We start from the raw sequence: 26,843 nt of genomic DNA on the forward strand, positions 1-26,843 counted from the left end.
TTTAATTTCTTAGAGCTAGGTGGTAAAGAGTCACAACATACATTTTTAAAGTATGTATTGAAATATAATTGCCATTAAACTAGCTCTAAAATTATGTTTGATTATTATTTAGTAAGGGCTTTTTAATCCTAATAATGGTTTTGTAATGATTAAGGCAGCTTTTATGTATATTAGTTATTTGTTTATATGCCTATTTTGTTTGTAACAGCACGTAAGTCTCCTTGGGAAATGGTAGAATTTTAGATATTTAAAAGTAGTTTGGTGGAAAGTAATAAAAATGTATATTCAGAAAAGGGTGAAAAGTTTAGTCTTTTTGGATAAAGTAGAACATGATGAGAATTTTGGAAGGTGGGACTGGAGAGAACCACGGAGTGAAACAGGGAAGGAGCTCATAGACAAAATCAGATTCTTAACATCCATTCTAGAATCTTCCACAATCAAACAATACTTCCAAATTAAGATTTAATAGGAATTAATTTGTCTCTTTATTATTTAAAGAAAAATGTGTGATATTTAAACAAGTTCTTCTCCATTTCTGAAGAAGGAGAATTGGACCTTATACTGACGTGCAAAATTCTCACGAATTAAGTTCACCATTGTATACAAACAGAAATAAAGGTTTTTCAAAGCTACAATGACCTTGGTCATTTTAAAATTTGATGGGTTTTCTTTGCCAACCAAACTGGCAAGTCCAGCCACTTTTTTTCTGAGACGGAGTCTAGCTCCGTCTCCAGGCTGGAGTGCAGTGGCACTATCTCAGCTCACTGCAAACTCCACCTCCCGGGTTCTGCCTCAGCCTCCCGAGTAGCTGGAATTACAGGCACCCGCCACCATGCCCAGCTAATTTTTGCATTTTTAGTAGAGACGGAGTTTCACCATGTTGGCCAGGATGGTCTCGATCTCCTGACGTGGTTATCCGCCCACCTCGGTCTCCCAAAGTGCCAGGATTACAGGCGTGAGCCACTGCGCCCGGCCAGTCCAGCACCCCCCTGCTTTTTTTTTTTTAAATCAAGTTGGATCTTTGTTTTGGTTTTCATTTTGTTTTGTTTTGATTTTTGAGACGGAGTCTCTCTCTGTCGCCCAGACTGGAATGCAGTGGCTAGAACTCGGCTTACTGCGATCTCTGCCTACCAGGTTCAAGTAACTTCCTGCCTTAGCCTCCCAGTAGCTGGGATTCCATGCGCCCGCCACCACGCCCAGCTAATTTTTGTATTTTTAGTAGAGGCAGGGTTTCACCATGTTGGCCGGGCTTGTCTCAAAGTCCTGACCTCCCGTGATCTGCCCACCTCGGCCTCCCAAAGTGCTGTGATTACAGGCATGAGCCATTGCACCCAGCCTATCAAGTTGGATCTTGGTGATATTCATTCAATATGAAGTACCAAGTGAAAATAATAAGGATATTTAAAAATCCTAAGATTATACTTAAGCATTTTGAGTGTTTGATTGGGTTATTGATTACACTGGCTCCTTGTCAGTAGGTAGATATCACTAGCCATTTTAGAATGTTTTACAAGAGGGTTTAGCCAAAGTCTTTGTCAAAAAGGAACACGCCATTAATTTGGGTGTAAATTTTTTGGGAGAAAATTATGTGCGTGTGTGTGTGTGTGTGTGTGTGAGACAGACACACACACATAGAGAAAGGGAGACAGAGAGAGAGACACACACATACACACAGAATTTTGTAGTTTAAATCTTTCAAGTCGCAGACTTGAAACTCTAAGAGCGCACAGAGATTCCTGTAAAAGTGGTTCATAGAGGAGCTTTTCTTGTCTTTGGAGGCCTAATTAATATTATGTGGCAATGGGTGAAGCTATTAAAAATTTTTATTTTAATTACACCAAAATTAGAAACTCTTTCAAGATCAGCTGACACTCATGTTCAGGCCAAGTTTTGTCCTATCCTTTCACTCAGTCTTACTATCCTCATAGTTAATCAGTTTTAAAGAACTACAATTTCTTCCTTTCTAAAGAGAGAATTATAAGACATTATATTTGAAAACTCTTGAGTTTATTTTCTTTCCAGAGGACCCATAAGTCTTCCAAATTGACCATGTAAATCAATTCACTTATCTCTCCCTCTCTCGAACTAGTAAAATTTCCCAAAATGTTACAGGTACTGTTTTAAGCAAGCCAGGATAGAGCTTGTAAATTACCTAATATGCTTTGTTCATGAACTAGCCCAGATGGAAAGATTATATCCATATAATTGTACCCATTAGCTTTCTATCTGTGCAATAAATTAAAATGAAGCGTGAGGGCGGAGTGATTCTGTGTCAAGTATACCAATACTTTTAGCCTTTTAGAACCAACTTTACGTATGTGAAAATTCAATATGTAAAAATTTAAAAAATCATATTCAAATGGGCACTTCAAATGGCACATCTGTGTCAAGAAGGGTTACACAAGGTTATTTCTAGAGCTTTCAGTCACTTGAATTTAATTTGACATATATTTTATAAATATCCACTGTGTTCCAGTTACTAAGTTGCTAAAAGAATTACAAAAATGAAGGGAGAAATAGCTTCTGTCTTCAAAAAGTTTAATATATGGTAGAGAGTCAGATATAGAAATTATGATCTATTGAAAGTGTGAAGCATTCTATCAAATACAAAGTGCTATAAAAACACAGGAGAAAAAGACAGTAAATACTGAGTGCTTTATAGAAGGTTTCCAGCAGGAAGCTCCACTTGAGTTAAACCTTGAAGGAAAAGGACTGTTCAACAGAAAAATCTAGAAGAGGGAGAAAAAGACACAGTCTGTGGGCTGAGCAGGAGGAAAGGCTCAGGGTGGGAATTCACACAGTTTGGGGGAAATGACTAGAACTGCAAAAATGCTGGCTTATACAAGGAATGTTACTAGGAAAAATGGCCAGGCAGTTGGATTGGGGGTTCGGTCAGACAGGGTGTTTGTTTGGTGTACTAAGAAGTAATACTTTGGGCATAAATGACCGACTAAAATCTTTTTGAGTAAAAGTTTTAGATTAGCATAAGACACACAACAACAATGCTAACAATTACTATGTACTTAATACCAAACCCATACCTAGCTCAGTGCTAGTACATATAATGCCATTTTATCATCCACTGGGTAAACAGGATAATTATTAGCAATTTATTGACAAGAAATCTGAGCTTCAAAGAAGTAATGTACCCAATGTGGTACCACTAGTAAGTGGCCAGAATTTGATTGTGGCCTATCTGATTCCATTCATTCCTTTCTTAAGTCTTTAGTCAGATTACCTCTCAAAATTAAATTGGTCTCTCTGCAAGCACAGTGTTAAATCTCAGTACACCATAGGATAAGTAGTCTATGTCAGGTCAGGGAGGATTCTACAAAGAAACTAAGAGTGCACACAGATTCCAGGAGTTTCTTTATATTTGGAACATTTTGGAAGTGACAGTGGATGCAAATATAGGTTTTTCTGATCCCAAAGCTCATGTTCTTTCTTTTATCACATGTTACTACTGGTCTAATCAATATTTTAAGTAGCTGTAAAAAATTTCATCTCAGGAATGTATTTGCTTAACAAATTCCCAAATGTTGAGAATCTCTAGGGCTTCAAATTTGGGAACATGGCCAGGCACAGTGGCTTACGTCTGTAATCCCAGCACTTTGGGAGGCCAAGGCAGGTGGATCACAAAGTCAGGAGAACAAGACCATCCTGGCTAACATGGTGAAACACCATCTCTACTAAAAATACAAAACGTTAGCCGGGCGTGGTGGCATGCCCCTGTAGTCTCAGCTATTCGGGAGGCTGAGGCAGGAGAATTGCTTGAACCCGGGAGGCAGAGGTTGCAGTGAGCCAAGATAGTGCCACTGCACTCCAGCCTGGGCAACGGAGTGAGACTCCATCCCCCCCCACCCCCCTAAAAAATTGGGGATCAAATGTATAGTGTTAAAGTGAATACTTTTTCCCATGTGTCTTTTTCCTCTATTTGAATTCTCTCCTTTGTATAACATTGTAGAAATGAGAAAGTTTAATGATTTAAAGTAGCTGAATAACTTTGGCATAACTGAATAATTGATATCCTAGAGATATTTTCCATTTTAATTTGAATTCTATAATGTATCAAGCATAAAACCATAATATCTAATATGAATTCATTAAAGCCTTTGCTTGTCAGTTTCATGCATTCATTTTTCCATTGGTTCATTACTTAACTATTGTGTTGTCCATTCACTTCTTATCTGACTACACATTATATGATGGAAGATTCAGCTAAAGATCAGACTTTTCATTATCTAGTAAGCCTGTGAGAGTAGTCACTGAATACCTTTATGTTCAAGAAAACTTATTAAGTTCAGGAACTTAAATATTCTATCCCATGTGGTAGTCTCAAGTTTCATGATAAAGTAGACCATTTAGTGATACATCATGATGTCATTTCCAGAGGTATAAAGTCAGTTCTTGGAAAAAAATTTATAACAAAACTTCCATGAGTGTTTTAGTTTTACCAGAACAAAATCTATCAGTTTGGAGGCTTCTTTTTGCATTCCTGTATCATTCATATTTCTAACTACTTTTTAAAACTTTTTGAAAATAATCACTTAGACTATAGAAAAGTAAGCATAAATGTATCACGGAAAAAGTATTTTTCAGGGGTCTAAATTAAATTTGAAGGCACATCACCCTCCCAAAGTGCTGGGATTACAAGCGTGAGCCACCGCAGCCGGCCCACACTTCTAATTTGAGAATTTAATATGTAAAAGAGAGACAGATCAAAGAAAACAAAACTTAGAAACAGTTCTAATTTTGTCTCTGCCATGTTCATTGTGCAACTACAGACAGGACACTTAACACCTCAAGGCTTCGGTTTCTTGCTTTGAAAATGCATTACGCTACCACAGTGGAATGGAACATTAATTTTGCAACTTTAAAACCACTGAAAACAAAAAGCGCCATATAAACATAAAATAACATTTCCTTGTAACAGATTGATTTGGAGTCATTTTGCCTGCTCCTTTTAAAGTAAATTTTGTTAAACGGAGAAAAAAAAATCCCAATTCATGACTATTTCTTAAACTTGGCTTTATGTGTCTGGAATTCAATGACAGAGTTGTTGATTTTTGAAGATGTGAAATGCAGCAAAAACAAGAGAATAAAGTCTGAACTCCTATTGATTAAGGTACATAAGCTGTAGTGGGGTAAAAATAAATAGAGACAACTAGTTAAGTTTTCAGGATCTGAAGGCACTGTTATTTTGAGTTGAAGAAGCAGATGAATAGTTTCCAAACTATAACAATGCCATCTCAAGTTACATATCCCTTCCAAAAGAGTTCTAGATTTAAAGAAAACAATGACAAATATGAAATGCATTTTAGACTCCTTTGAAAAAGCAACTTTGATGATTGTATTTAAAAAAAACTGTTTGCACATAGACCCTAAAAAAAAGAGTCCACTTAAGGAGGAAGAGGCAAGTGGACGAGTCAGAAAAATCTAATATTTACAGGTCCTTTTACTGGTTTCTTCCATGCACCATGATGATTTTGTCCTGAGTAGCAGCAGTTGAGGACTTCTTCACTAGAGCAGGAGCAGATACATTGGATGCCTTCTCAAAAACCCCAACCAGTTTTAAAGGAATCTGACTTGTGAAAGCAGTAATTTATCCAAACCTCAGGCATCCAGCTTCTACAACTGTAAAGTGAAAGTATACGCCCATATACCTTGAAAAATTTTTTTAGTTTTTAATTTTTATGGGTACACAGTAGGCATATATATTTATGGATTACAGGAAATATTTTGACATAGGCATGTACTGTGTAATCACATCAGGGTAAACAGGGTATCCATCACGTCAAGCATTTCTCCTTTGTATTTCTTTTGGATAATATTTATATCTTCTTTCCCCCTTTATTATTTAGAAAATACTCAATAAATAGTATGAGAAAATAGAAGGCATATTTCTATTTCTGACTACCCTTCATCCCCTGTTCGGGCAGCTTTGAGGGTATTTAAAAAGATTTTTATCAATATTCTAGACAACACTCTAAAGTAGACCTCTATTAACTCAAAGAAAATTTCAAATATATATATCACATTGTTTAGAAGTGAAAGTATTTTAGTAAAGCTTGTTTCTTGAAGAGAAGGAAAACATGCTGGTATTGCATGAATTAGAAGCATACATTACAACAACAAAGAGACAGCAGCAGCAGAACAAAGTTGAGCTTGTTTAATAAAAACTGCTTACTCATTCATTCATTCTTTACAGTCAAAACCCTCCTCACAAAAAGGCTATCATGAGCAAATCACGGAGGTGGAATTTCCAAACAAAGAGGTAGTATCTGACCTTCCTAATTTTTAGGATAGCTACCTAAACTGCATCTATGATTCATCAGGATCCACGTAATTTAGAGTTTTTACATACTTCAAATATGTCAGAAATGTTGTGCTCCTTTCTTCGTAATGGTTTGCCTTGAAAAACACTGAGTTAAGAATTTAAAGAAACCCTAAAATTTCCTTAGAGGTTTTGTACAGAATGTGTTAGAGACTATTTTTAAAAATATGAAGATAAGAAAAGTCACAGTCTATCCTTGAGGAAAAATAACAATGGAACATAATAATAATTTTAAAAGATGAAATTCCTAAGGGCTTCAGAACTTAACAACATATGAGGTTCAAACATATTTCTATCACATTCCTCACTCTCCTGTTTCATGGCTTATATCCTCTTCCATTTAGGATTACCAGACAACCTCCATATCATCTACTACTCATCCACTGAGCAGATGTGTTGAGATAATGTGAAAACCATGCCTTCTGGTCTGCATTCCTAATCACTTAACGCAGCCTTGGGATAACAGAAATCCTACTCCAGTTGGCCAGTGGAATGTACCTCTATTTCTACATTCAGGATGCTTTTTTGCTGCCATTCCTATCATTTCCATTGGCTTTTAATCACACTTTTAAGTAGTTAATTCATCAGACCTGGTAATTTTGTGACTGTCCTGTTTTCCTTTGAGACTTCAGTGATTACGTCAGAAAACATCTTATTCATTTTACTCAGTTGTCTTCATTTGAAGTTTAGGTGGGGGTAGTTTAGCTGGTGTTCTGTTTACATATGCTGATTCTATTTAACATAGTAATTTTTAAAAATGTGCTACACCTTGTTTTCAAGCAATAATGTACCTCTACTTCTTTCACCTTGTATGTACAAAATTCATTATATATTTTCTGATTGTGACTAGAACCAAGAAAACCTTTAAGTCCTCCCCATGAGGAACAATGAAAGGGCTGTAAGGAAAGATAATTTAAATAAGAAAGAACTAGCTAGATTGGGTTCCACGTATGTAATAATAAGTTGGGGCTTTAGGTCACACTAACCATGTTTCCAATAATGAAAGAAAATTCATATACCTTGAGATCTGGTTATTAGAGAACATGGCTTAGTTCTAGGTTAAGAGTATTGTAGAACAAGAAAACCATTGCCTATTAGCCTTATCTGAAATTAACAGTAATTTAAATTTTGAAAAATTATTAGGAGGTGATTTACTAGTTTTAAATTTTTCATTGAAGGATGGATCTAACTTACATATGATTTAAATAACGTGTGCATCTATGGAAAGCTAACAGAACAGACTATAAGTCTCTCTCTTCCCTGGTGAAAATAACAAATGGAAAAGAAAATGCTGGAAATGATTAAAGATGCACGCATCAAGAGGAAGGACAGCTGCCCATAGTTCAAAAAGCATTGCTCTAGCTATGTTGGTATGAACTGTTGACTCAATCACTTGATGTAGACTCGCTAATCAGTTTACCTGCCAAACACATCCTTGTTCTTCCTGCATGAGACTGGACTCTCCTCTGCTACTACTAGGTAAAAGGTGCTCAGAGGCAGGTGGAATAATGATTAATTGTAATAAATACTGTAAGTGGAACTGAACAAAGCCTAAAGTCTGAGCTTCAAAAAAACGATTTGAATATCAGCATTCTAAGTAATCCAGTGAAACTGAATTTAATATAAGCAAAGATAATTACAGTGATAGACATTTGAAAAGAAAAATTCATGAGATAGATTCTTTAATAAAGTGTGAAGAAAATATGTCCTTCTACTAATGCATAATAACCTGACATTTTGGGTCTGTACACTGGCAAAGAGATGTGAATATTGGCTGCTCCCAAATATATGACTATCACTGAGAAGAAGGGCCCGGAACGACTTAAGGCACTCCCAAGATAAGCATTTCCTCTTTTTCAGAATGTGTATTAATGTATAACAAATGCAAGAAATGGGAATATCATAATTATTAGCACATTAATTTTTTAAGATTTTCATATTCTAGTTATATGGATACGGTGATTCATAGCTATTCACAATTTAAAAGTTTTATTTAAATAAGTAGATGTAATTAAAAGGAGTATGCATTATTTCAAAAAAAAAGCAAGATTAATGCAGACAAAACAATTAAATAAACAACATGAGAGTAAGTCTTTCAACAGAGACAGGTAACAAAGACTGTTTCATTTTGAAAACTTGTCATTTCCCTGCAAATAGATAATGAATATCAAAATACCTATTCAAACCCTCACAATAAAATAAAATAACTTTTTTCCCCCAAAATCTATGACTCTATCCTGAGTGGAAAACGTTTCACATATAGGTATATTAATTATGGAATTCAAAGTAATTATTATATCAAAATACAAATAGTTCAATACAAATAGTAGTGTTCAAATACAAATAGTTTATTGTGTCAGTTTATTCTTGTGGCCCTCACTAACTCTTAAATGTATATAAGCACAACTAATTCATCATAAGAAGACCTTTCTTGTTGCTTTCTTGTATTAGTTTAGTTTTAGTTCAGCTTATTAGACAGAGTCAAGGAGAAAATGCACCTGTAATCAATTCTTCATCCCAAGATCCAGCAGAAGGAGAATATATACAGGCAACAGTTTTTGAGGCATTAAAAGTAGCAGCCCCAGGAGGGATAAACAAACACAGACTAGGAAAGTTCACACTACATATTGTGAAGCGTTAATTGAAGAATGTGTATTTGGCACAAGAGACACCCCCTTTTTGTACATTCCATAAGATGGTGGTGTCATGTTTATATGGCTATGACACCTTGCAGCAATGCATTCTTCAAAACAATTTCTGAATGATTTTAATTACTTTTCTTCCAATACTATGCGGTATTCCCACACTCAATTCAATCTATGTTTTGCAGCACTAGGTGCTGACAATGTATTTTCAAATAGATTAGACATCTTTCTATAATACCGAAAAACAGATCTCATATATAAACTGAGTTCACCGCAAAAGGTTGCTGTGCATGCACGTGCGCACACGGGTCAGCTGCCCAAGGGAAGAAGTGGTAAAATTGGATATTTTCTTATGTGTAATACTTACTTTTCTTGGTTTTCAAGAAATACAAAGCCCGAAGCTTTCTTTTATCCAACTGAACAAGAAAATTAGCAAAGAAAGTAATCTAACTCAACTACAGAGGCAAGAGAACCACATAAACATATAAGGAAGATTTTTTTCCTCCAAGGAGAAACATTAGTGCCCACTGTTGAAAACATTACAATTAATCATTTTAAGTAAGAGCTCCTAGAACTGATGCACAAGGTTTGAGATTTTAACAGCCAGTGAGTAAATGAGAACATCAAAAATGTTAAGATTTAAGTAGTCTCAGAGTAAATCCCTTAGAACATTGAAGACTGGGAAAATCCAAAAAAAATGGGAGTCTTGTATTAATCTTAATAGTTCAAAGTAAAACTTGATATTTTTAGTACACATTAAACTTGACTTAAGGATTATGGGATGAAAGTTGCTAGATTCCCACACACAAAAAAACTTTTCTTTTAATTGACTATTTTACAATCCAATCCATAATTTTCCACTTCTTAAATATTAACGTTAGGTTTCACAACAGTAGTCAATCGTTAGAGGAAGTAACTGGGTATCATGAATGCCTTTCCAATTTAAAAGATCTAGATTCTCTCTCTAAAGCTTTCCTTGAGAAAAAGAAAAATAACAAACCTGCTTTTAGGCAAGTGACAAAAGAATATTGTAAAGTTATAAACTCATAGTATTTAACATGGACAGAAACCTCAGAACCATCTAAAAGGAAACCCTAAAAATCTGCTCATCTATATTCTATAAAGAAATGTAAGAACCTAAAGCAATGATTAAGTAGGCTCTAGAATCAAATTAAAAATTGATCTATAATCAAATTAAAAACAAACCATTCCATTTGATGAAAAGCGTTAAGGTTTATTTTATGAATCTAGGCTACAAAATATTTGGCCATAGATATCATAGGCTGACAATGCAGGATGTAATTCACTACTCGAGTAACTCTTTCCTAATTCTATTTAATATTTTATGCACTGTTCAACAGGCACAGCTTTAGGTTCCGGTTGAAATAGTTATTATTATTTAGAATTTTATATTCACTTTTTAACTTTCAATCTTGAACATATACAATAACTCTTGATGTTTAAATTATAATATTTAGAATATTTAAAATGTTTTTCATATACATATTTTCACACTTGCTACCCAATTTATGTTTTTAAAAGCCATCACATTCCACACAAGAGGAACTTTGGGGTAGAAAGTCAACTAAAAATGGGTAAAGGATATGGCAAGTGTGAGTGGTAAGGAGTAGGCACCATCTTTAGTGGCATAGAGGGGGCATATCAGACTAACAAGCCACATTGGTTTTAACATCAAAATCTTATTCAGAATGTTGCAGGTACACTCCCTCCTAACTCTTGATGTCTCTCCACTGACCCACAGACATAGACAAACTCTCTTTGGAGATCTCGTTTCGTAATGTATTATATCTTCTATAGATTATTAGTAAAGGCAAGACACTTGAGTTAATTTATTCTTCCTGAGAATGATAAAACTCACAAATGCCTAGAATAAGTAGCTTTAGTATTAGGAAAATACTATCCAAGTAACATCCAGGAACTGACAATTTTTAACTGGCAAAATGGCATAAGGAAATATACACATTTTGGGGAAAGTATGTTTCTAGATATTTTTACCTGATTTTTTTTCTTTATGGAGACAGGAGTCTTGCTATGTTGCACAGGCTGGTCTCAAACTGCTAGCCTCAAGCGATCCTCCTGCCTTGGTCTCTCAAAGTGCAGGGATTACAGGTATGAGCCAGCATGCCCAGCCTGTTTGTAGCTTTTGATTCCATAAAACTAACTTATTTTACTAACCCTGTCTCTCTCATAAGAAGAATGGACTAGAATTTAATGCCTTAAGAATCAGAGTCAATTAAGTATAAAATTCACTTTTAATAGAAAATGACATAATAGGCAATGATAAAAACCATTTGTCCTAAAATATTTTATTTAAACATTTACATAAAGACAAGTTTTATAAGCAAGATGGAAATATATCCACGGTTTGTTCTGTGGCAAACACATACTTCCATACCTCCTATGTCTATAATTTAGAAGAGATAGGTTGTTAAAAGCAAGATTATGACCTCAAGTTAATATGCAATCAAAATGAAAAGTAAATGTTACATTTGGTTCCTCGTAGAATATGAAGCTGAAAGATAAAAATTTTTTTCAAACAATATTGAAGCAGTATGCCTATCCGATGAAACTGTGATCAATATATCTTACCGCAGGTGCTAATACATAAGGACAATGTAAGAAAAAAATACCCACAAGATTTGTAATGAAATCATAGTAAACAGATAATTAGATTTCACTACAATTAACTTGCTTTATTACAGTAGAAATTTTAGTTATGTGAGGCCCATTTTTTAAGCAAAGCACAGCTGATATTGATAAAATGTAAAAGAATTGGGAGCAAGTCACTTACATGTATATGAAGTTCTGGAGAGATATCCACAGATATCTGTATAGTAAAAACGAGTGACATAGCACAATTAGTCCACTTTGTTGAATTACCGCTTCTGGTTATCAAGGGTGGGATGAGTTTCCTGACTGGCTTGATTTGGATGCAGCAAGTAGATGATTGATGAACACTGGTAAGGACAGGGTTTTTTGTTTATGAACTCTATTCACCCTACTAAACCACAGGTTGGGTAGTCTAATCTAGAGTTAAACACCTTCTTCTCTTTTCTTGAGCTGAGACAATATATGCACAATAAGTTGGAAGTGGGAATTTAAGCAAAGAATTCTAAATAGTGACCAGAAGAAAAAAAAATATCTAGCAAATTCTGGAGTTTTTCTACATGGGTTACTTCATCTATTCCTGCTGCCCCGTCCACTTCCTTTATCAGAACTTTTGGGTTCACACATTCCCCCTTTTCACAATGGGGTTGCAATGTTTTGTTTGTTTCTTTGTTTTTTGAGATGGAGTTTTGCTCTTGTTGCCCAAGCTGGAGTACAGTGGCGTGATCTCTGCCCACTGCAACCTCCAGCTCCCAGGTTCATGCGATTCTCCTGCCCCAGCCTCCTGAGTAGCTGCGATTACAGGCATGCACCAGCACGCCCAGTTAATTTTGTGTTTTTAGTAGAGACAGGGTTTCGCCATGTTGGTCAGGCTGGTCTCGAACTCCTGGCCTCCGGTGATCCACCCGCCTGGGCCTCTCAAGTGCTGGGATTACAGGCGTGAGCCACCATGCCCGGCCGCGACTTTCTTTATCCTGATTACAAGAGAAAGGGGCACCAGTGTGAAGCAATGTGACAAATCCAGAAAGGCATCTCTTTTGTTTTCCTACTAATTTTTGTGCAATGTGGCTAGAGGTGGAAGGCCACTGGCCTGAGCAGCCTGCAGCGGGGGAGGTGCGCTTGGAATGTGTTGAATGTGCATTCCTTAGATGCTTGAAAGGGGTGAATGCCCCCTTATTGGCTTCTACCCATTTTCACTGGTTTGGCTGCTTTAGAAGGGCACAGGTACTACTTTTAAACACCCAGTGTGCCTCCTAGCTTTTAATCACTGATGACTTGAGGCTCATAGGTTTTTGGAATTAGGCTTTTAAAGCAGTTTTCTTTTATCCTTATTTGGTTTTTGTCTATTCAATTTTTGGTTTGTTTACTTATTTTTAAAGAATGAAGTCTTAGGCTGGGCGTGTTGGCTCATGCCTATAATCCCGGCACTTTGGGAGGCCAAGGCGGGCGGATCACTTGAGGTCAGGAGTTAAGGGACTAGTCTGGCCACCATGGCCAAACCCCGTCTCTACTGAAAATACAAAAATTAGCTGGGCATGGTAATCCCAGCTACTCGGGAGGCTGAGGCAGGAGAATCGCATGAACCTGGGAGCTGGAGGTTACAGTGAGCCGAGATCATGCCACTGCACTCCAGCCCAGGCGACAGAGACTCCATCAAAAAAAAAAAAAAAAAAAGTCTTCAGCTGGGAGTCTTCTTCTTGTGGTTGAAGCCTTTCAACCACGTATGAGATAAGCCATTGTGCTTAGCACTGGAGATACACAGATTGATAAAGCGAGATCCCCTCCCTCGAATTTCCTGGTAGGTTCATGGCTTGTTTTCTATGAGCTTCTCATTGCTCTCGGTTTGAATGGCTTGGTGATTATTAAGAAATGCAAAGAAACTGATGTTGTTTATTGACATTTACTTTTTTTAAATTCATTTGATAAAATATTTTAAATTGCCATTATTAAATGCCATAATCTGCCATGGCTATTTTCTTTTGTCTGAAGAATAATTTAAAAACTATGAGAAGTAAAATAAATCTATTCATCCAGGCAACCAGTTATTCTTTAAAAGATTTTTTAAAATTGCAGATGAACTTCTGATCAAAACTCAGGCACACAGCTGCTTTCTCGAAGGGTGCTGCTAGTTCCTAATTCACCCTAAGCCATCTTCATGCCATATTGTACTCCTACCCCAGTTCTTCACTCATCTATTCTGGTAATGTGCTTATGATCATTCTCTTCAGAGAATCTTCTGTGGATTCCAAGTTACATAAATGACAACACTAATTTTTCTAAGCCAACCACTTAAAACTATTGTGGATTAGGCTTTATATAGACTTCTGTTTGATATTCAAATTAATGTACAATATGAACAATCATGAAAACTAATTAGTTTAGAAATAACATTGCAATATTTAAACTTTCATTAATTTGAATGGGCCTTTGCCTACCTTCTTCTAAATGAGGGTAGTTATATACTAAACAGTCAGACATAAGAGTATTAAAAGAATATTAAAATAAAATGGAGTGATTTAATATGCACAGACACTGATTCCTTCTTTAGAAATTCTACAGCACAGAGTACATGGTTCTGTCAAAGCCCTTATCATATTGAATTATATTGAATTATAATTACTGTTTATCGTCTACCTCTGACTAGGCAGGGAGCTTCAGGAAATTTTAACCTATTTATCTTTGGATTCTCAGCTTTGACATAATGTCTGACACATAGAGGATGCTCAGCATAAATGTGTTGAATGAAAGAATAAGCGAGGAAAGAGAATGGGCTTGATTTCCTCACTCTGCCATTTATGGTGTGTGACCTCTCAGCCTGCCTGAGTCTCAGTTTCCATGCCTGTCATCTGAGTGAAATAAAGTGTAGTAAAGAGCTTCAAAAGAGCGCCTGTGACTCTACGCTATAGGGACTTGCACAGGGACTAGTTAACTTGAGTATCCCTTCATTCCATCAGAGTTGATCACTTACTATGGGTGAAACACAGCTAGACCACTGGACACCCAGTTCCTGTTCTTGGGAAGTTGACTCTCCAGCGAAATGATGCCAGGTAAACAGCCCACCGCCTTCGATGTGCTGATTATATTGTGACAAAGGCTGATAAAGTAAAGTACAGACTCTAAGGGGCGCACTGGACCATCCTTCCCACAGACACCAGGAGTCTGGGGAGGATTCTTGGAGAACCTGACGTCCAAGACCCAATCCTCTTTGGGTCCGATAAACATTTCAGGCAATGGAACAGGCAGCACGAGGTCCTGGAGGGAGGGGCAAGAGCCTGATACAATGTATGTAAGGGGAGCTTCTTAAATTCCTCATGTCATAGCCTTGTTCCAGAGATCATGAAGTCATGCTTTGTAATCAATCTGTGGTTCATCTGTTTCTAAATTGTACAGAAAAATATCTAAGTTAAGTTATTTTTTTCTTCCATCATTTAGGAAGTTTTCTTCCTGGAACCGCACTTCTAAAAATTACCTGACTTACCCTTATTTATCAGTGTTATCATTTTGCACATGTTCTATCAATCAACAGAAATAGCAGAACTCAATCTTTGTGATGCAAAAAAACCAACTTAATAATGTTCCTGAATATATTGCCAATTACTAAATTAGTTTTTAAAAATCTGAAAGTATTTTACTATTGATTGGTTTCACCCCTCATTAATTGCTGGTATTATATGGCTTTCTGAAGGTGAAAAGAATACTCTCCTCAGAAATATTTATATTGACAGAATTAGCTGTTTAATAAATATTTGTCACATTATATTGCTTTTTGCGGTTCATCATCACATATTGGGCATCTCATTAGCATTTATATTTTGTATATTTTATCCAAACACCACAAGAGCGTGAAGTGTATTTTGTGCTGACAAACGGAGATACTGAACTATGTATTGAGGTCAGTTATCTTAAAACCTTGACTTCTTTAAAAAAGCAGTGAAAAGAACATGGGCAAACCAGAAAATCTAAGTTTGATTCTTGGCATAGCCGTGAACTAACTCTGTGGCTGCAGGCAGGTCACTTAACCTCTATTTTATTTAATAGTTATTTTCATTATCCTATTCATTTACACTTTAAACAATGTGGAAACAGCATTTGAAGGAGCTTTGAGTGGAGATTAGTTAAAAAATAAATACTTAAAAGTTTATTTAAGTATGGGTAAATCCTAGATCTTAAATTTTTTTAGAAAAGATCCAAATCTCCTTGGGTACTATTTATGCCTTCAGCACTATTTAAATTCTGTTTTGCTGAATCATTGCTGACTTCACAATTATCGTCAGGTACCAATGTTTGAAATAGACTGTAGCAACATCAATACAAGAAATTTTTTAAATTACTTTAATGGATCTAGATATGCAGTATATTGCATGAAAATAACATAGAAAGAATTGTGATGTTATTATAAGATAAAATCCTTAGGTTTCTTTTAGAAATTTTGATGGCAAAATATGCTTAAAAGATTGATTTCATGAATTGATGGGAAGAAATGAACTACAGAATAATTCTCCTCATAATATTCACACCATAAATCAGTTTACTTTGTTCAGTTTGATCCATCAAGTATTATACCCACAATTTTCCACAAAAAGAGCATCCCGTAGAAAAATCTGTTGCCTTCCTGGTTCCTGAAAATACAGAATTGCTAATTACCTTGGAGGATGAATGTGGCTTCAGATCATATATTTATTACAGAAATCATTATTTTTCCATCTCCAAATTTCCTAATGATACGAAACAGCTTATTTTAATCAAATTGGTTTTCCTCATGCTCCTTAAGTGCAAGAGACGCCCATCTGGGTCTGAAGATAATGATGCCATGAAATGGAAATCTACGTTTTAGGCCACAGTCAGGGCAGTCTTCTACTAAAAATAAGTGGTCATTTAAATGCTACCACATCTTGTTTTGCAAATCTGTCCTCACACGGCAAATAATCATTTTTGGTGCAGAATTCAGTCATAAAATCATCCATTAGTGGTTAGTAATGGACCATAATTTTACATGTTTTTAGAAAGTGCATTTGGAAAATGAAACACTGAAAATGATGGCCATATAAGGAATATTAATATTCATATGAAATAAACTTTAGGGACAGATATTCTTTTTTACTGACAACTACTGGCACAGAATATTTTCCACTTCCTTGAGGAAAAGAGCCTATGATGCCTCATCCAATGGTAGAGATAAATCTTAAGAAATTCTACAACTTATAGAATATATTAATATTTCATTTTGCAGTATGCTAGCTTTAGTGGAAAAATGAGAAGAATTAATAGCTGTAAGTTTTAAGATACATAAGATAAATCAGAAAGCAGTTTTGGAATGTTAAATATATTACAGGCAAACAATATTAGCCTGTGTCTAAATCAAATGTAAATGCTCACAGCAAATTTCCGCCCTCATTATTAACATATAACCCAAAAGAGATGAATTTCAAGCTAATGTCAAGACAGAATTACACATGTAATTGTACTTTCAGCATAAGATTATATACATTTCCAATATGGTGCCAGTAATGCCAGATGAGCTGTGTTCAGCTTTCAACATGGTCAAAACTGATAAAGATGCTTTTGCTGAAAATCAGATTAACTGAAATCATCTAATTATAAATGAAGAAAGTAAATTCCACCCCATTTATTTCATGTTTGTAAATAAATTTATTTTTTTAAATAAAGAAAAATATGCATGTGATCAACTCAGATTAGATGAAACTGTAACTTGGTTTTTGCAAAGTAATGAATAATAATAATGATTAGGAGCTAATATTTACGGAGCACTCCTATGAGTCAGGCCCTATACTACTACATTTATAATTTCATTGACCCTTTCCAAGAAACTTTGAGGTTGACCCTGCTTTGCAGATGAAGCATCTGAAGTACAAAGAAATTAAAGAACTTGTTTAGTTCCATACATCCAACAACTGATCCAGACTCTGACCATCTGACACTAGAGCACACTCAGTTTGTATTTGTTGATTTTTTCTCTCCCCAAAGCAGGAAAATGAGAGACTCATTGAAGGTTATTGCTAGGTTCAAGTGCTAATTACTAAACACAGACCTTGCAGCCCTAAACCACAATTTGAACTAGCCAGCTGTTTAACTTCAGGACTCCATGGGGGTGGGGTGCAGGGGGGGTACTTTAGCATGGGAATTCAGTGGTCCTATAGCCCAAGGCTGCTCTAGGAACTTTGCTAGAACTTATGGGGAGAATGGTTAGATTTCTCTCACTGCAGTAAAATATCTCAGCCATAGTTATTTATTTATTTATTTATTTTTGAGACAGAGTCTTGCTGTGTTGCCCAGGCTGGAATGCAGTGGCATGATCTTGGCTCACTACAACACCTGCTTCCTGGGCTCAAGCCATCCTCCCACCTCAGCCTCCAGAGTAGCTAGGACTACAGGTGTGTGCCACCATGCCCAGGTAATTTTTTGTATTTTTAGAAGAGACTTATTAATGGTAAGAACCTTAGAGAGAGATCATCTGGCTCATTTTCCAGATGACCAAACTGAGGCCCAGATTCTTTTTTTTTTTTTTTTTTTTTTGAGACAGAGTCTTGTTCTGTCACCCAGGCTGGAGTACAGTGGCACAGTCTTGGCTCATTGCAACCTCTGCCTCCCAGATTCAAGCACTTCTCCTGCCTCAGCCTCCCACGTAGGTGGGACTATAGGCATGCACCATCACACCCAGCTAGTTTTTGTATTTTTAGTAGAGACGGGGTTTCGCTATGTTGCCCATGCTGGTCTCGAACTCCTGACCTCAAGCTATCCACATTCCTTGGCCTCCCAAAGTGCCGGGATTACAGGTGGGAGCCACCTCATCCTTAGCTCAACCATAGTTCTAAGGCAGCCCCAACCCAGTGAAGGGAGGCAAAACTGCACAACATAAAAATGGTATGATGGCAGAGAGGGTATCTGAATTCAGACGAAGCCTTAGTTCCCTCATTCATAAAACACAAGTCTTATAAACTTTTCTGCTTCTCTCTGGGTTATTAGAGAGTAGAAATGAGTAACGAGAATGAAAGTAGTCTGCAGACAGCCAAGGTTAACACAAAATTGGTACTACTGTGAAATTAAGGTTGAAGCAATTAATTGTTAGACACAAGAAAGGATCACGAAATTTGATGCCAAGGATAGAAGATCCACATGTCTAGATCATCTTAGCCAGGAAAAAGTAAGTAAGTAAATAAATAAGTTATTGCTTCAGCTTTACTTTTTCCTTGGTCTGTCTCTGGGGGTATGCATCATTAGAACTCCAAAAACAGGTGATCACATCATACAACCAGGAGAGTTCCTGGATCTCATAAAGATCAGTTTTCTGGGGGCCACTCCAAGATGTACAAAAACTTTCAGGAGAGATTTTTAATAAGTGAATCTGCAAAACAAGATGAGGTTTGAGTGAAAAGAAACATAGTATAACACAAAAAGCACCAGCCTACAATTAAGAAGCCTGGCCAGAAGTAGTTCCACAACATTCTCTTATCCCAGAAATACTCATCACTGAGAGTTCACCCTGTATCAATCATTGTTGATACTAAGCCATTCACACAGACACAGTTTTCTGCTTTTCGGAAATTCACGGACTACTACGAAGGCAAACATTATACAACAATCTCACAAAAATATGTTAGTTATCAATGAGTTTGAACTTCAGTTTTGTTAATTATTAGATGAGGATATTGGAGTAAATGACTGACAAATTCCCTTCACTCTGATTGCGTATGACTTTTTTTAAAGTGTTAATCTAGAGAAAAGTCAGAATAGGAAAAGATACAATGTCTATTAAGAAATAAGAGAGTGGCAGGCAACATAATCATTATTAATTACATTTTAATGCGAATATAAAGGTTAGCAGATCTTAAAGAACATTATGCGATTTTGCCAGAAATAAAAGTAATTCAAAACTCTTTAGACAGAATAACCAAAATAAGCAAAAACTTTCATGTCCATCTTTATTGTATCATCACAACAGCTTACACTTATTGCCTTCCCTGTACCAAACACTTCATAACATAATTTAAAGTATGTTATATCATTTAATCCTATAGGAGCTCTATACTGTGTTATCTTTTTTTTTTTTTTTTTTTTTTTTTTTTGAGACTGAGTTTTGCTGTCGCCCAGGCTGGAGTGCAGTGGCGCAATCTCAACTCACTGCAAGCTCTGCCTCCCAGGTTCACGCTATTCTCCTGCCTCAGCCTCCCGAGTAGCTGGGACTACAGGCGCCCGCCACCACACCTGGCTTATTTTTTTGTATTTTTAGCAGAGACGGGGTTTCACCATGTTAGCCAGGATGGTCTCGATTTCCTGACCTCATGATCCACCTGCCTTGGCCTCCCAAAGTGCTGGGATTACAGGCATGAGCCACCTGTGCCCGGCATATTATTTTAGTCATAGGTAAAACAAGTGAGGTTTATGGAGACAGAGATAGCCTTGTAGCTACATTTGAGCTCTGATTGTCTCATTCCAAAGCCTACGCTTATGGACTTCCTTGCCTTCCACTACACACCACTGCTCATGTGCTACGTTGGTGCATGGAGCCCCAATGTGAGTGAAATATAAAGTAGTGGTGTACACGTAGGGGCTGGGAAATGGTGGACTCAGGAGATGAAGGGACAGCCTGATACGAGTTTATGTTGGTGCATTGGAAGCAGATTGTAAAGTTCCTTACTCTCCTGCTGACGAATGTAAACTTTATTAGTAGGCAAGATTACACAATCTTTACAAAATACATACTACTCTTTGAATAGAGGAATAAAGAGAGAGAGGACAGAGCTTAAGCAGGCTAAAGAAAGCCAGAGGCTCAAATGAGGGTCAAAGGGAAGTATTGTGCTGCAACTGTGTAAAAAATGTAACTTAGTATGTGGGACAATTTTTAAAAATCCAATTACTTAAAAATGTCCTAGAGTTTACTTTAAAATACCCACAGAATTTTGAAACCCCGTCTCTACTGAAAATACAAAAAATCAGCCAGGCGTGGTGGCGGGCACCTGTAGTCCCAGCTACTCGGGAAGCTGAGGCAGGAGAATGGCTTGAATCTGGGAGAAGGAGCTTGCAGTGAGCTGAGATGGCGCCACTGCACTCCAGCCTGGGCGGCAGAGCAAGACTCCATCTCAAAAAAAAAAAAAAAAAAAATCCACAGAAACAATAAAATACGGGATACCATTTACTCATGCATTTATTCATTTGAAAATTCTTGACTTGCAAAAAAAAATTATTGACTTGCTATATGCTAATTATTAAGTCAAATTTTAAACTGAAAAGATTATAGAAACATATAATCACAGAACATTCTTGTGTGACAAACATGTCCAAGAGCAAAAGAGTTAAATAAATTTGTCAGTGACTAGAAAACGAATGGAATTCTTAGCCTCAACCAGAATTAGGTCTCACAAATTGTCTCTCACACGTCTTCTTCACTTTAGTGAAAATTGCAGGGAAGGAACAAACATTTGCTGGGAAGTATAAGCACTTCAGCTAGGTATTTGAAGTTCTATTTTAACTCTGTGACCATATGATCCTGTATTACAGAGGAAGAACTTAAGTCTCAAAACTTTGATTTGATGGCAGGGTTTGGGTTCCTGCCTTGACTTGTGACTATGCAACTTTGAAAATAACCTCTTTGGTTTTTTTTGTTTGTTTTTTGTTTTTGAGATGGAGTTTCACTCTTGTTGCCCAGGCTGGTGTGCAATGGCGCGATCTCAGCTCACTGCAACCTCCACCTCCCGGGTTCAAGTGATTCTTCTGTCTCAGCCTCCTGAGTAGCTGGGATTATAGGTGTCCGCCGCTAAGCCCGGCTAATTTTTGGTATTTTTAGTAGAGATGAGGTTTCACCATGTTGGCCACACTGGTCTCGAACCCCTGACCTCAGGTGATCCACCTGCCTTGGCCTGCCAAAGTGCTGGGATTATAGGTGTGAGCCATGTGAGCCACCGCGACCCGCAGAAAACAACCTCTTAATCTTTAAGTAAGTGCTAATGATGTCCATCCATATAAAACAAAAGAAATGGTGCCAAATTTACATAACAATTCCCTCATTAAATTAAAAAAAATTCACTAAGTGTGAATACGTGGCCAAGCACATGTGTGTGCGGTGTGACTTTGGGTGACACTATGAAAGTTTCCAGGTTTGTTATTCTCTGCTCAGGGTTCAGGCTGCAAAAGTAGGACAATTGTGGACAGAGGGCGGTGGCTGATGAATGTAGGGAGAGGACCTGGCTGGAGAACTCCGCTCAGGTGAGGGTCTGAGCAAAACAGGAAATGGGGAGAGCCACTGAGCTGAGGATGGTTAGGATGGTCAGGAAGGAAGAGATCAGGATACGGGAAAGGGTTAGATTGTGATGTGCAGGAACGCAGCCAGCGAGCTGTTATCACAGATCTCTAGGCACTATGTAAAACATTGACTTGACTCTGGGGCAAACATACAGCACAAGTAATGTGTATAAGATTTATCTTCTTATAGCAACAGATGTTTAAAAAGCTAGCAAACATTTTAAAGGAACTGATTGATAGCAACAGATCATGTGGAAAACAAATGATGCTTTCTGTTAATTGAAGAATGAAATTCCTTTCTTAGAAAACTTTCCCTCCAGAACTTGCACCAAAAAATATTCTGTAGTAGCTAATGCAGAGACCACATAGAACATCACAGAAACCCACCAGAAATATGGCTTAGACACTGTAACAAATTTTTAATCCTCTAAAGTTTATGCTAATATTATAAACTGGCTTTTATTTATTAAATGTCATTTGCTAAACCATTTTGTTTAATCATAAAATAAACATAGCCTAATACAAATTTTATATGATGCTGGCATTTAGAAAAAGGGCTTTTCTTTGATTTTCTATTAATTTAATATAAATTATTTTAATTTTGTATTTTTCCCCTGATATTTCGTACATGAATAGAATATTCATGAATGATATTTCATAAAGGAATAGAATAGTTTCTATTCCTTTACTTACTGTGAGTGGAAATATATGGAGAAACAGGAGTAAGACACTTCATTACAGAAAATGCTATCTAAATAAAGTTGCCAAATAAAAAGAGAAGATGTATAGTCAAAATTGAATTTCAGATAAGCAGTAAAAACAACATGACAACATATTGGACATACTAATATTTTAAAATTATTATTTATTGTCTAGCTAAAATTCAGACTTAACTGCATGTCCCATATTTTTATTTTGCTAAAACTGGCAGTCCTATATCTAAAGTCCATGTTTTGAAACGAAACTCTAAGCAAGGAAATAAGTAAGGTCTATCTTCCCTGCTCCCAAAATTATCCATCAAATGTGAAAAGACCCGCTCTGAACATCATAGCACTTTCATAGCCATTAGTAAAATAATCAACAGTTGAAATGGACAAACTCATTATCCCCGCTTCCCAAATCTCTGACAACACCATAAGCAGAATAGATGTTAAGCTTAGATCAAAGTGGATGAAGATGCTATTTTCGGCCAGGCATGTTGACTCACACCTGTAATCCCAGCACTTTGGGAGGCCGAGGCGGGCAGATCACCTGAGGTCAGGAGTTTGAGACAAGCCTGGTCAACATGGCAAAACCCTGCCTCTCCTAAAAATAACAAATTAACCGGGTGTGGTGGCACACACCTGTAATCCCAGCTACTCGGGAGGCTGAGGCAGGAGAATCGCTTGAACCTGGGAGACAGAGGTTGCAGTGAGCCGAGATCATATCACTGCACTCCAGCCTGGGTGACAGAGTGAGACTCCATCTCAAAAAAAAAAAAAAAACAAAGGGAGTTGGGGGGGAAAGATGCTATTTCCTGGAGAGTATTGAGGCCCTCATACATCTTTCTGCAGATTTGTAAGCCAGGAGCAGAGGAGTAACAAAAGTGCATTATACCACTGAACTTCAGACATCTGTGTTGCTTCCTCCCTGGAAGTTATCCTGCCTTGGGAAACCATCCAATACCCTGCCATAGTACTCTATCCAGCCTAGGGAAAGAAGGAAGAATAACCATGCTCAAAACCTCACAAACCCATAACCCGGTTCAAACATCTCCTGGCCACTATCTAAAGTGAAAATTGGTTACAATGAAATTACTGCATATGCTTTCACTGGACCAGCATGGCACACTAAACTTAGTTTCTACGAAGTGAAAATTAAAATTAAACATAAAATATAGACTCATTTTCCTGTGAGAAATGTTTAATGTAATCAATCTTATCAAACAGGTATGGAGTGCATACCTAGCTCATATGGAAATAATTGGCTTTATTTAAAAAAAAAATTAGGAAGAAATTACAGGACTGATCTAGCTTCCTATGGCATCCCCTGACCAAGATGATGACCAAGACTGACTAACTATTAATATATTAATTACAATGTAGCCAGTACCCTTCAGTTTCATGTGAACTAAAATCTACATTTTTCCAGCTGTTCTCATTAATTGATTTAATTAAAAAATTTATATATCAAACACAATGTTATTTTGGCACTTGGCTAGATATGAAAAAAAATTACATGCAGACATGAAAATAGTCATTATGTAAAGAGTTGAGGAGAGAAAATATAAACAGGATCTAGGCACACAGAACAGAGGCGGGTAGACAGAGAAGGAAAGAAAGAGAGGTATTAAAAGATTGAGAGAGACAGCTTTTTCTTAGGGAATGAACAATTAAAGAATACTTTGCCACTTCTTTTCTGGAATTCTACATATCGAACTTCCTGTAGATAGTCTAAATGGCTTAATTTTCTATTTATGAGAATACTGATGCTGTTTTCTCTATATTACATGTTTTTATTTTCTCAACTGTCTGGAAAAGTGCAACAGGAAGGGATTATGACCCCTATTCTACACATAGAAAAACGGAGACACTTAAGCAATTTATCATTTCACTTTATTTGCGTATACACAGCAGTGACAAGATTGTTCATGTTTGCAAACTAAGCATGATACAAAAAAGAAAAGAATTAACTTCAGATGAATGAAGAGGGACTGCAATTTCAGAAGGAAAAGGTGAGACTTATTATTTGCCATGACATGACAATGAAAGAATAGCTGAAATGTGGCCTATTCAAACTAGCAAATCCAGGCAGCAGTGCCATGATGTTTTGAAGAGGACAGTCAGAAAAAACAAAAACAAAAAAAACCACCTCCCAACATTTCTTGTGACTGGCTCTGCCTACATAAATTCTGCAGCACTGAGCATGCAGAACCTTTAATAAGCAAACAGTACACTGCCTCAGTTAATATGCCTAATGATAATAATTACCTTTTATTCAACTCCTATTACCTACTAGGCATCATGGTTGCTAAAGGTCATGTGCATATAATCTTTTAATTCTTTCCAAAATCTTGCAACACTGGTGTTATAATTTTCACCTTACAGATAAAGACCACAAAGCACTGATGAAAAGGTCAGCTTTTATAGTTGGTGTTGACTCAAACTCACTATAAACTCAGGGATCCTGACTCCAGGGTGGAGTTCGATCACTATATTACTGGAGAACAAGGGATAGTCGTTGTGCTCTAAGTAAGTTAAATATGCAACGTAAGACCAAGCTATTTTGAAGGAGGGGTAGTCTTTCCTTCGCCTCTGAAATAATATCACGGAATGGATTCTTGCCGAAATGGGTGCCCATGCAGAGGTAAAATCTGAATAGTATTGAAGACTTTTTCAACCACACCCACCTTCCGCCTCACATTCCCCTCCCATTCATGCCCAGTTGAGGGTCATTGTCCTAAAAGGTCTTAACACCCAGAGCAGGGAGGAAAACATTAAGTGAGGGTCAAGTGATTTTTAATCATCAGAAGCGGGGGAAGGAAAAACAGAGTCTTCTCTGGGCCCCTATATTATGTAAGAAACTGTGTTATATAGATGCTTCCCAAATATTAGTCAGTTAATCTCAAGTAGTCTGTGACATAAAGTTTATTGTTCTCCCATGTTTTGAAATACTTAGAATTTTTAAATGGAAATAATCTGAAGTTAAAAGACTGAGTAATAATGCACATTTTTTTTTAATCCTCAAATAAACGTATTACCACACTAACCTGATAAATCCCCAGTTAGAAGTGAATATATTTGCTGTTTTTAGATAGGTTAGGTTTGGTAACCATATGCTATTCTATACTTTAAAAACTCAGAAACAGAAAACAGCTCCTTGAACTTTTATTGTGTGGATCTCCAAATTGTAACAATGGTCTAGAAAAGGTCTCTGAAAGCACAGGAAGGGCTGGTCAGTTGGACTGGGGAGGCTGCACATTCATTTTAAATGAAACAGAGAAAAATCTTACTTGCAAATTTTTACTGTGGATACCTACTGCTTTCAAGTTTCTAATTCTCTGTCACAGGAGACATTATAACAAGATAGATAGTTAAAATCAAATCCTTTGGAGTAAGATACATCTGCTTCAGTCTGGGATTTACCTTTTATGTGGCTGTAAGGAATTTATACGTATAAATTCCTGACCATGGTTTTCTCACTTTTATAAGAAGACTAATACTATTGCAGTGGAAGCCATCCTACTTGATGTCTTTGGAATTGGTAGTTGATAGATTAAAAATGTTACAGTTGACTCTCGAACAACACAGGTTAGAATTGTACAAGTTCCCTTACAGGTGAATTTTATTCAATAAAACTTACACCGAGTGTGCCTGCCTCTGCATTCGCCTCTCCCACCCCTGAGGCGACAAGACCAATTCCTCCTCTTCCTCCTCCTCTTTGGCTTACTCAACTTGAAGACAATTAAGATAAAGGCTTTTATGATTACCGACTTTAACTTAATGAGCAGTGGAATATTTTCTCATACAATTTTCTTAACAACATTTTCTCAAGAATACTTTTTTTTTTTTTTTCGAGACAGAGTTTCACTCTTGTTGCCCAGGCTGGAGTGCAATGGAGCGATCTGGGCTCACCACAACCTCCACCTCCCAGGTTCAAGCAATACTCCTGCCTCAGCCTCCCAAGTAGTTGGGATTACAGGCATGAGCTACCACGCCCAGCTAATTTTGTATTTTTAGTAGAGACGGGGTAGCTCCATGTTTGTCAGGCTGGTCTCGAACTCCTGACTTCAGGTGATCCTCCCACCTTGGCCTCCCAAAGTGCTGGGATTACAGACATGAGCCACTGCGTCCAGCCTCAAGTATCGTTTAGAGTAAGAATATAGTATATAATGCATATAACATACAAAATATATGTTAATTAACTGTTTATGTTATCAGTAAGTAGGCTATTAGTACTTAAGCTTCTGAGGAGTCAAAAGTTATACCCAAATTTTCAAC

General features: G+C 36.8%; 1 protein-coding gene across 9 annotated transcripts in view; it reads right to left on the reverse strand.

The window, feature by feature from the left end:
- Positions 1-26,843, reverse strand: part of LOC129482846 (uncharacterized) — a 558,703-nt gene that overhangs the window by 72,519 nt on the left and 459,341 nt on the right. For 2 of the 9 annotated variants that reach the window (XR_010121222.1, XM_063640658.1), the window contains one exon: positions 11,792-11,827. The exons of 6 other annotated variants lie outside the window; for them this stretch is intronic. Coding sequence is in view for 1 of the 3 variants with exons in the window: in XM_063640658.1 (XP_063496728.1) it covers positions 11,792-11,827 (36 nt within the window). In the remaining 2 variants the exon portion in view is untranslated. Of the gene's footprint in view, positions 1-11,235; positions 11,828-26,843 lie in introns of those variants that run through there. One more of the 9 variants, XR_010121220.1, reaches the window with a different exon arrangement.

Source organism: Symphalangus syndactylus, chromosome 5 (genome assembly GCF_028878055.3).
Source record: "Symphalangus syndactylus isolate Jambi chromosome 5, NHGRI_mSymSyn1-v2.1_pri, whole genome shotgun sequence".
Lineage (NCBI taxonomy): Eukaryota > Metazoa > Chordata > Mammalia > Primates > Hylobatidae > Symphalangus > Symphalangus syndactylus.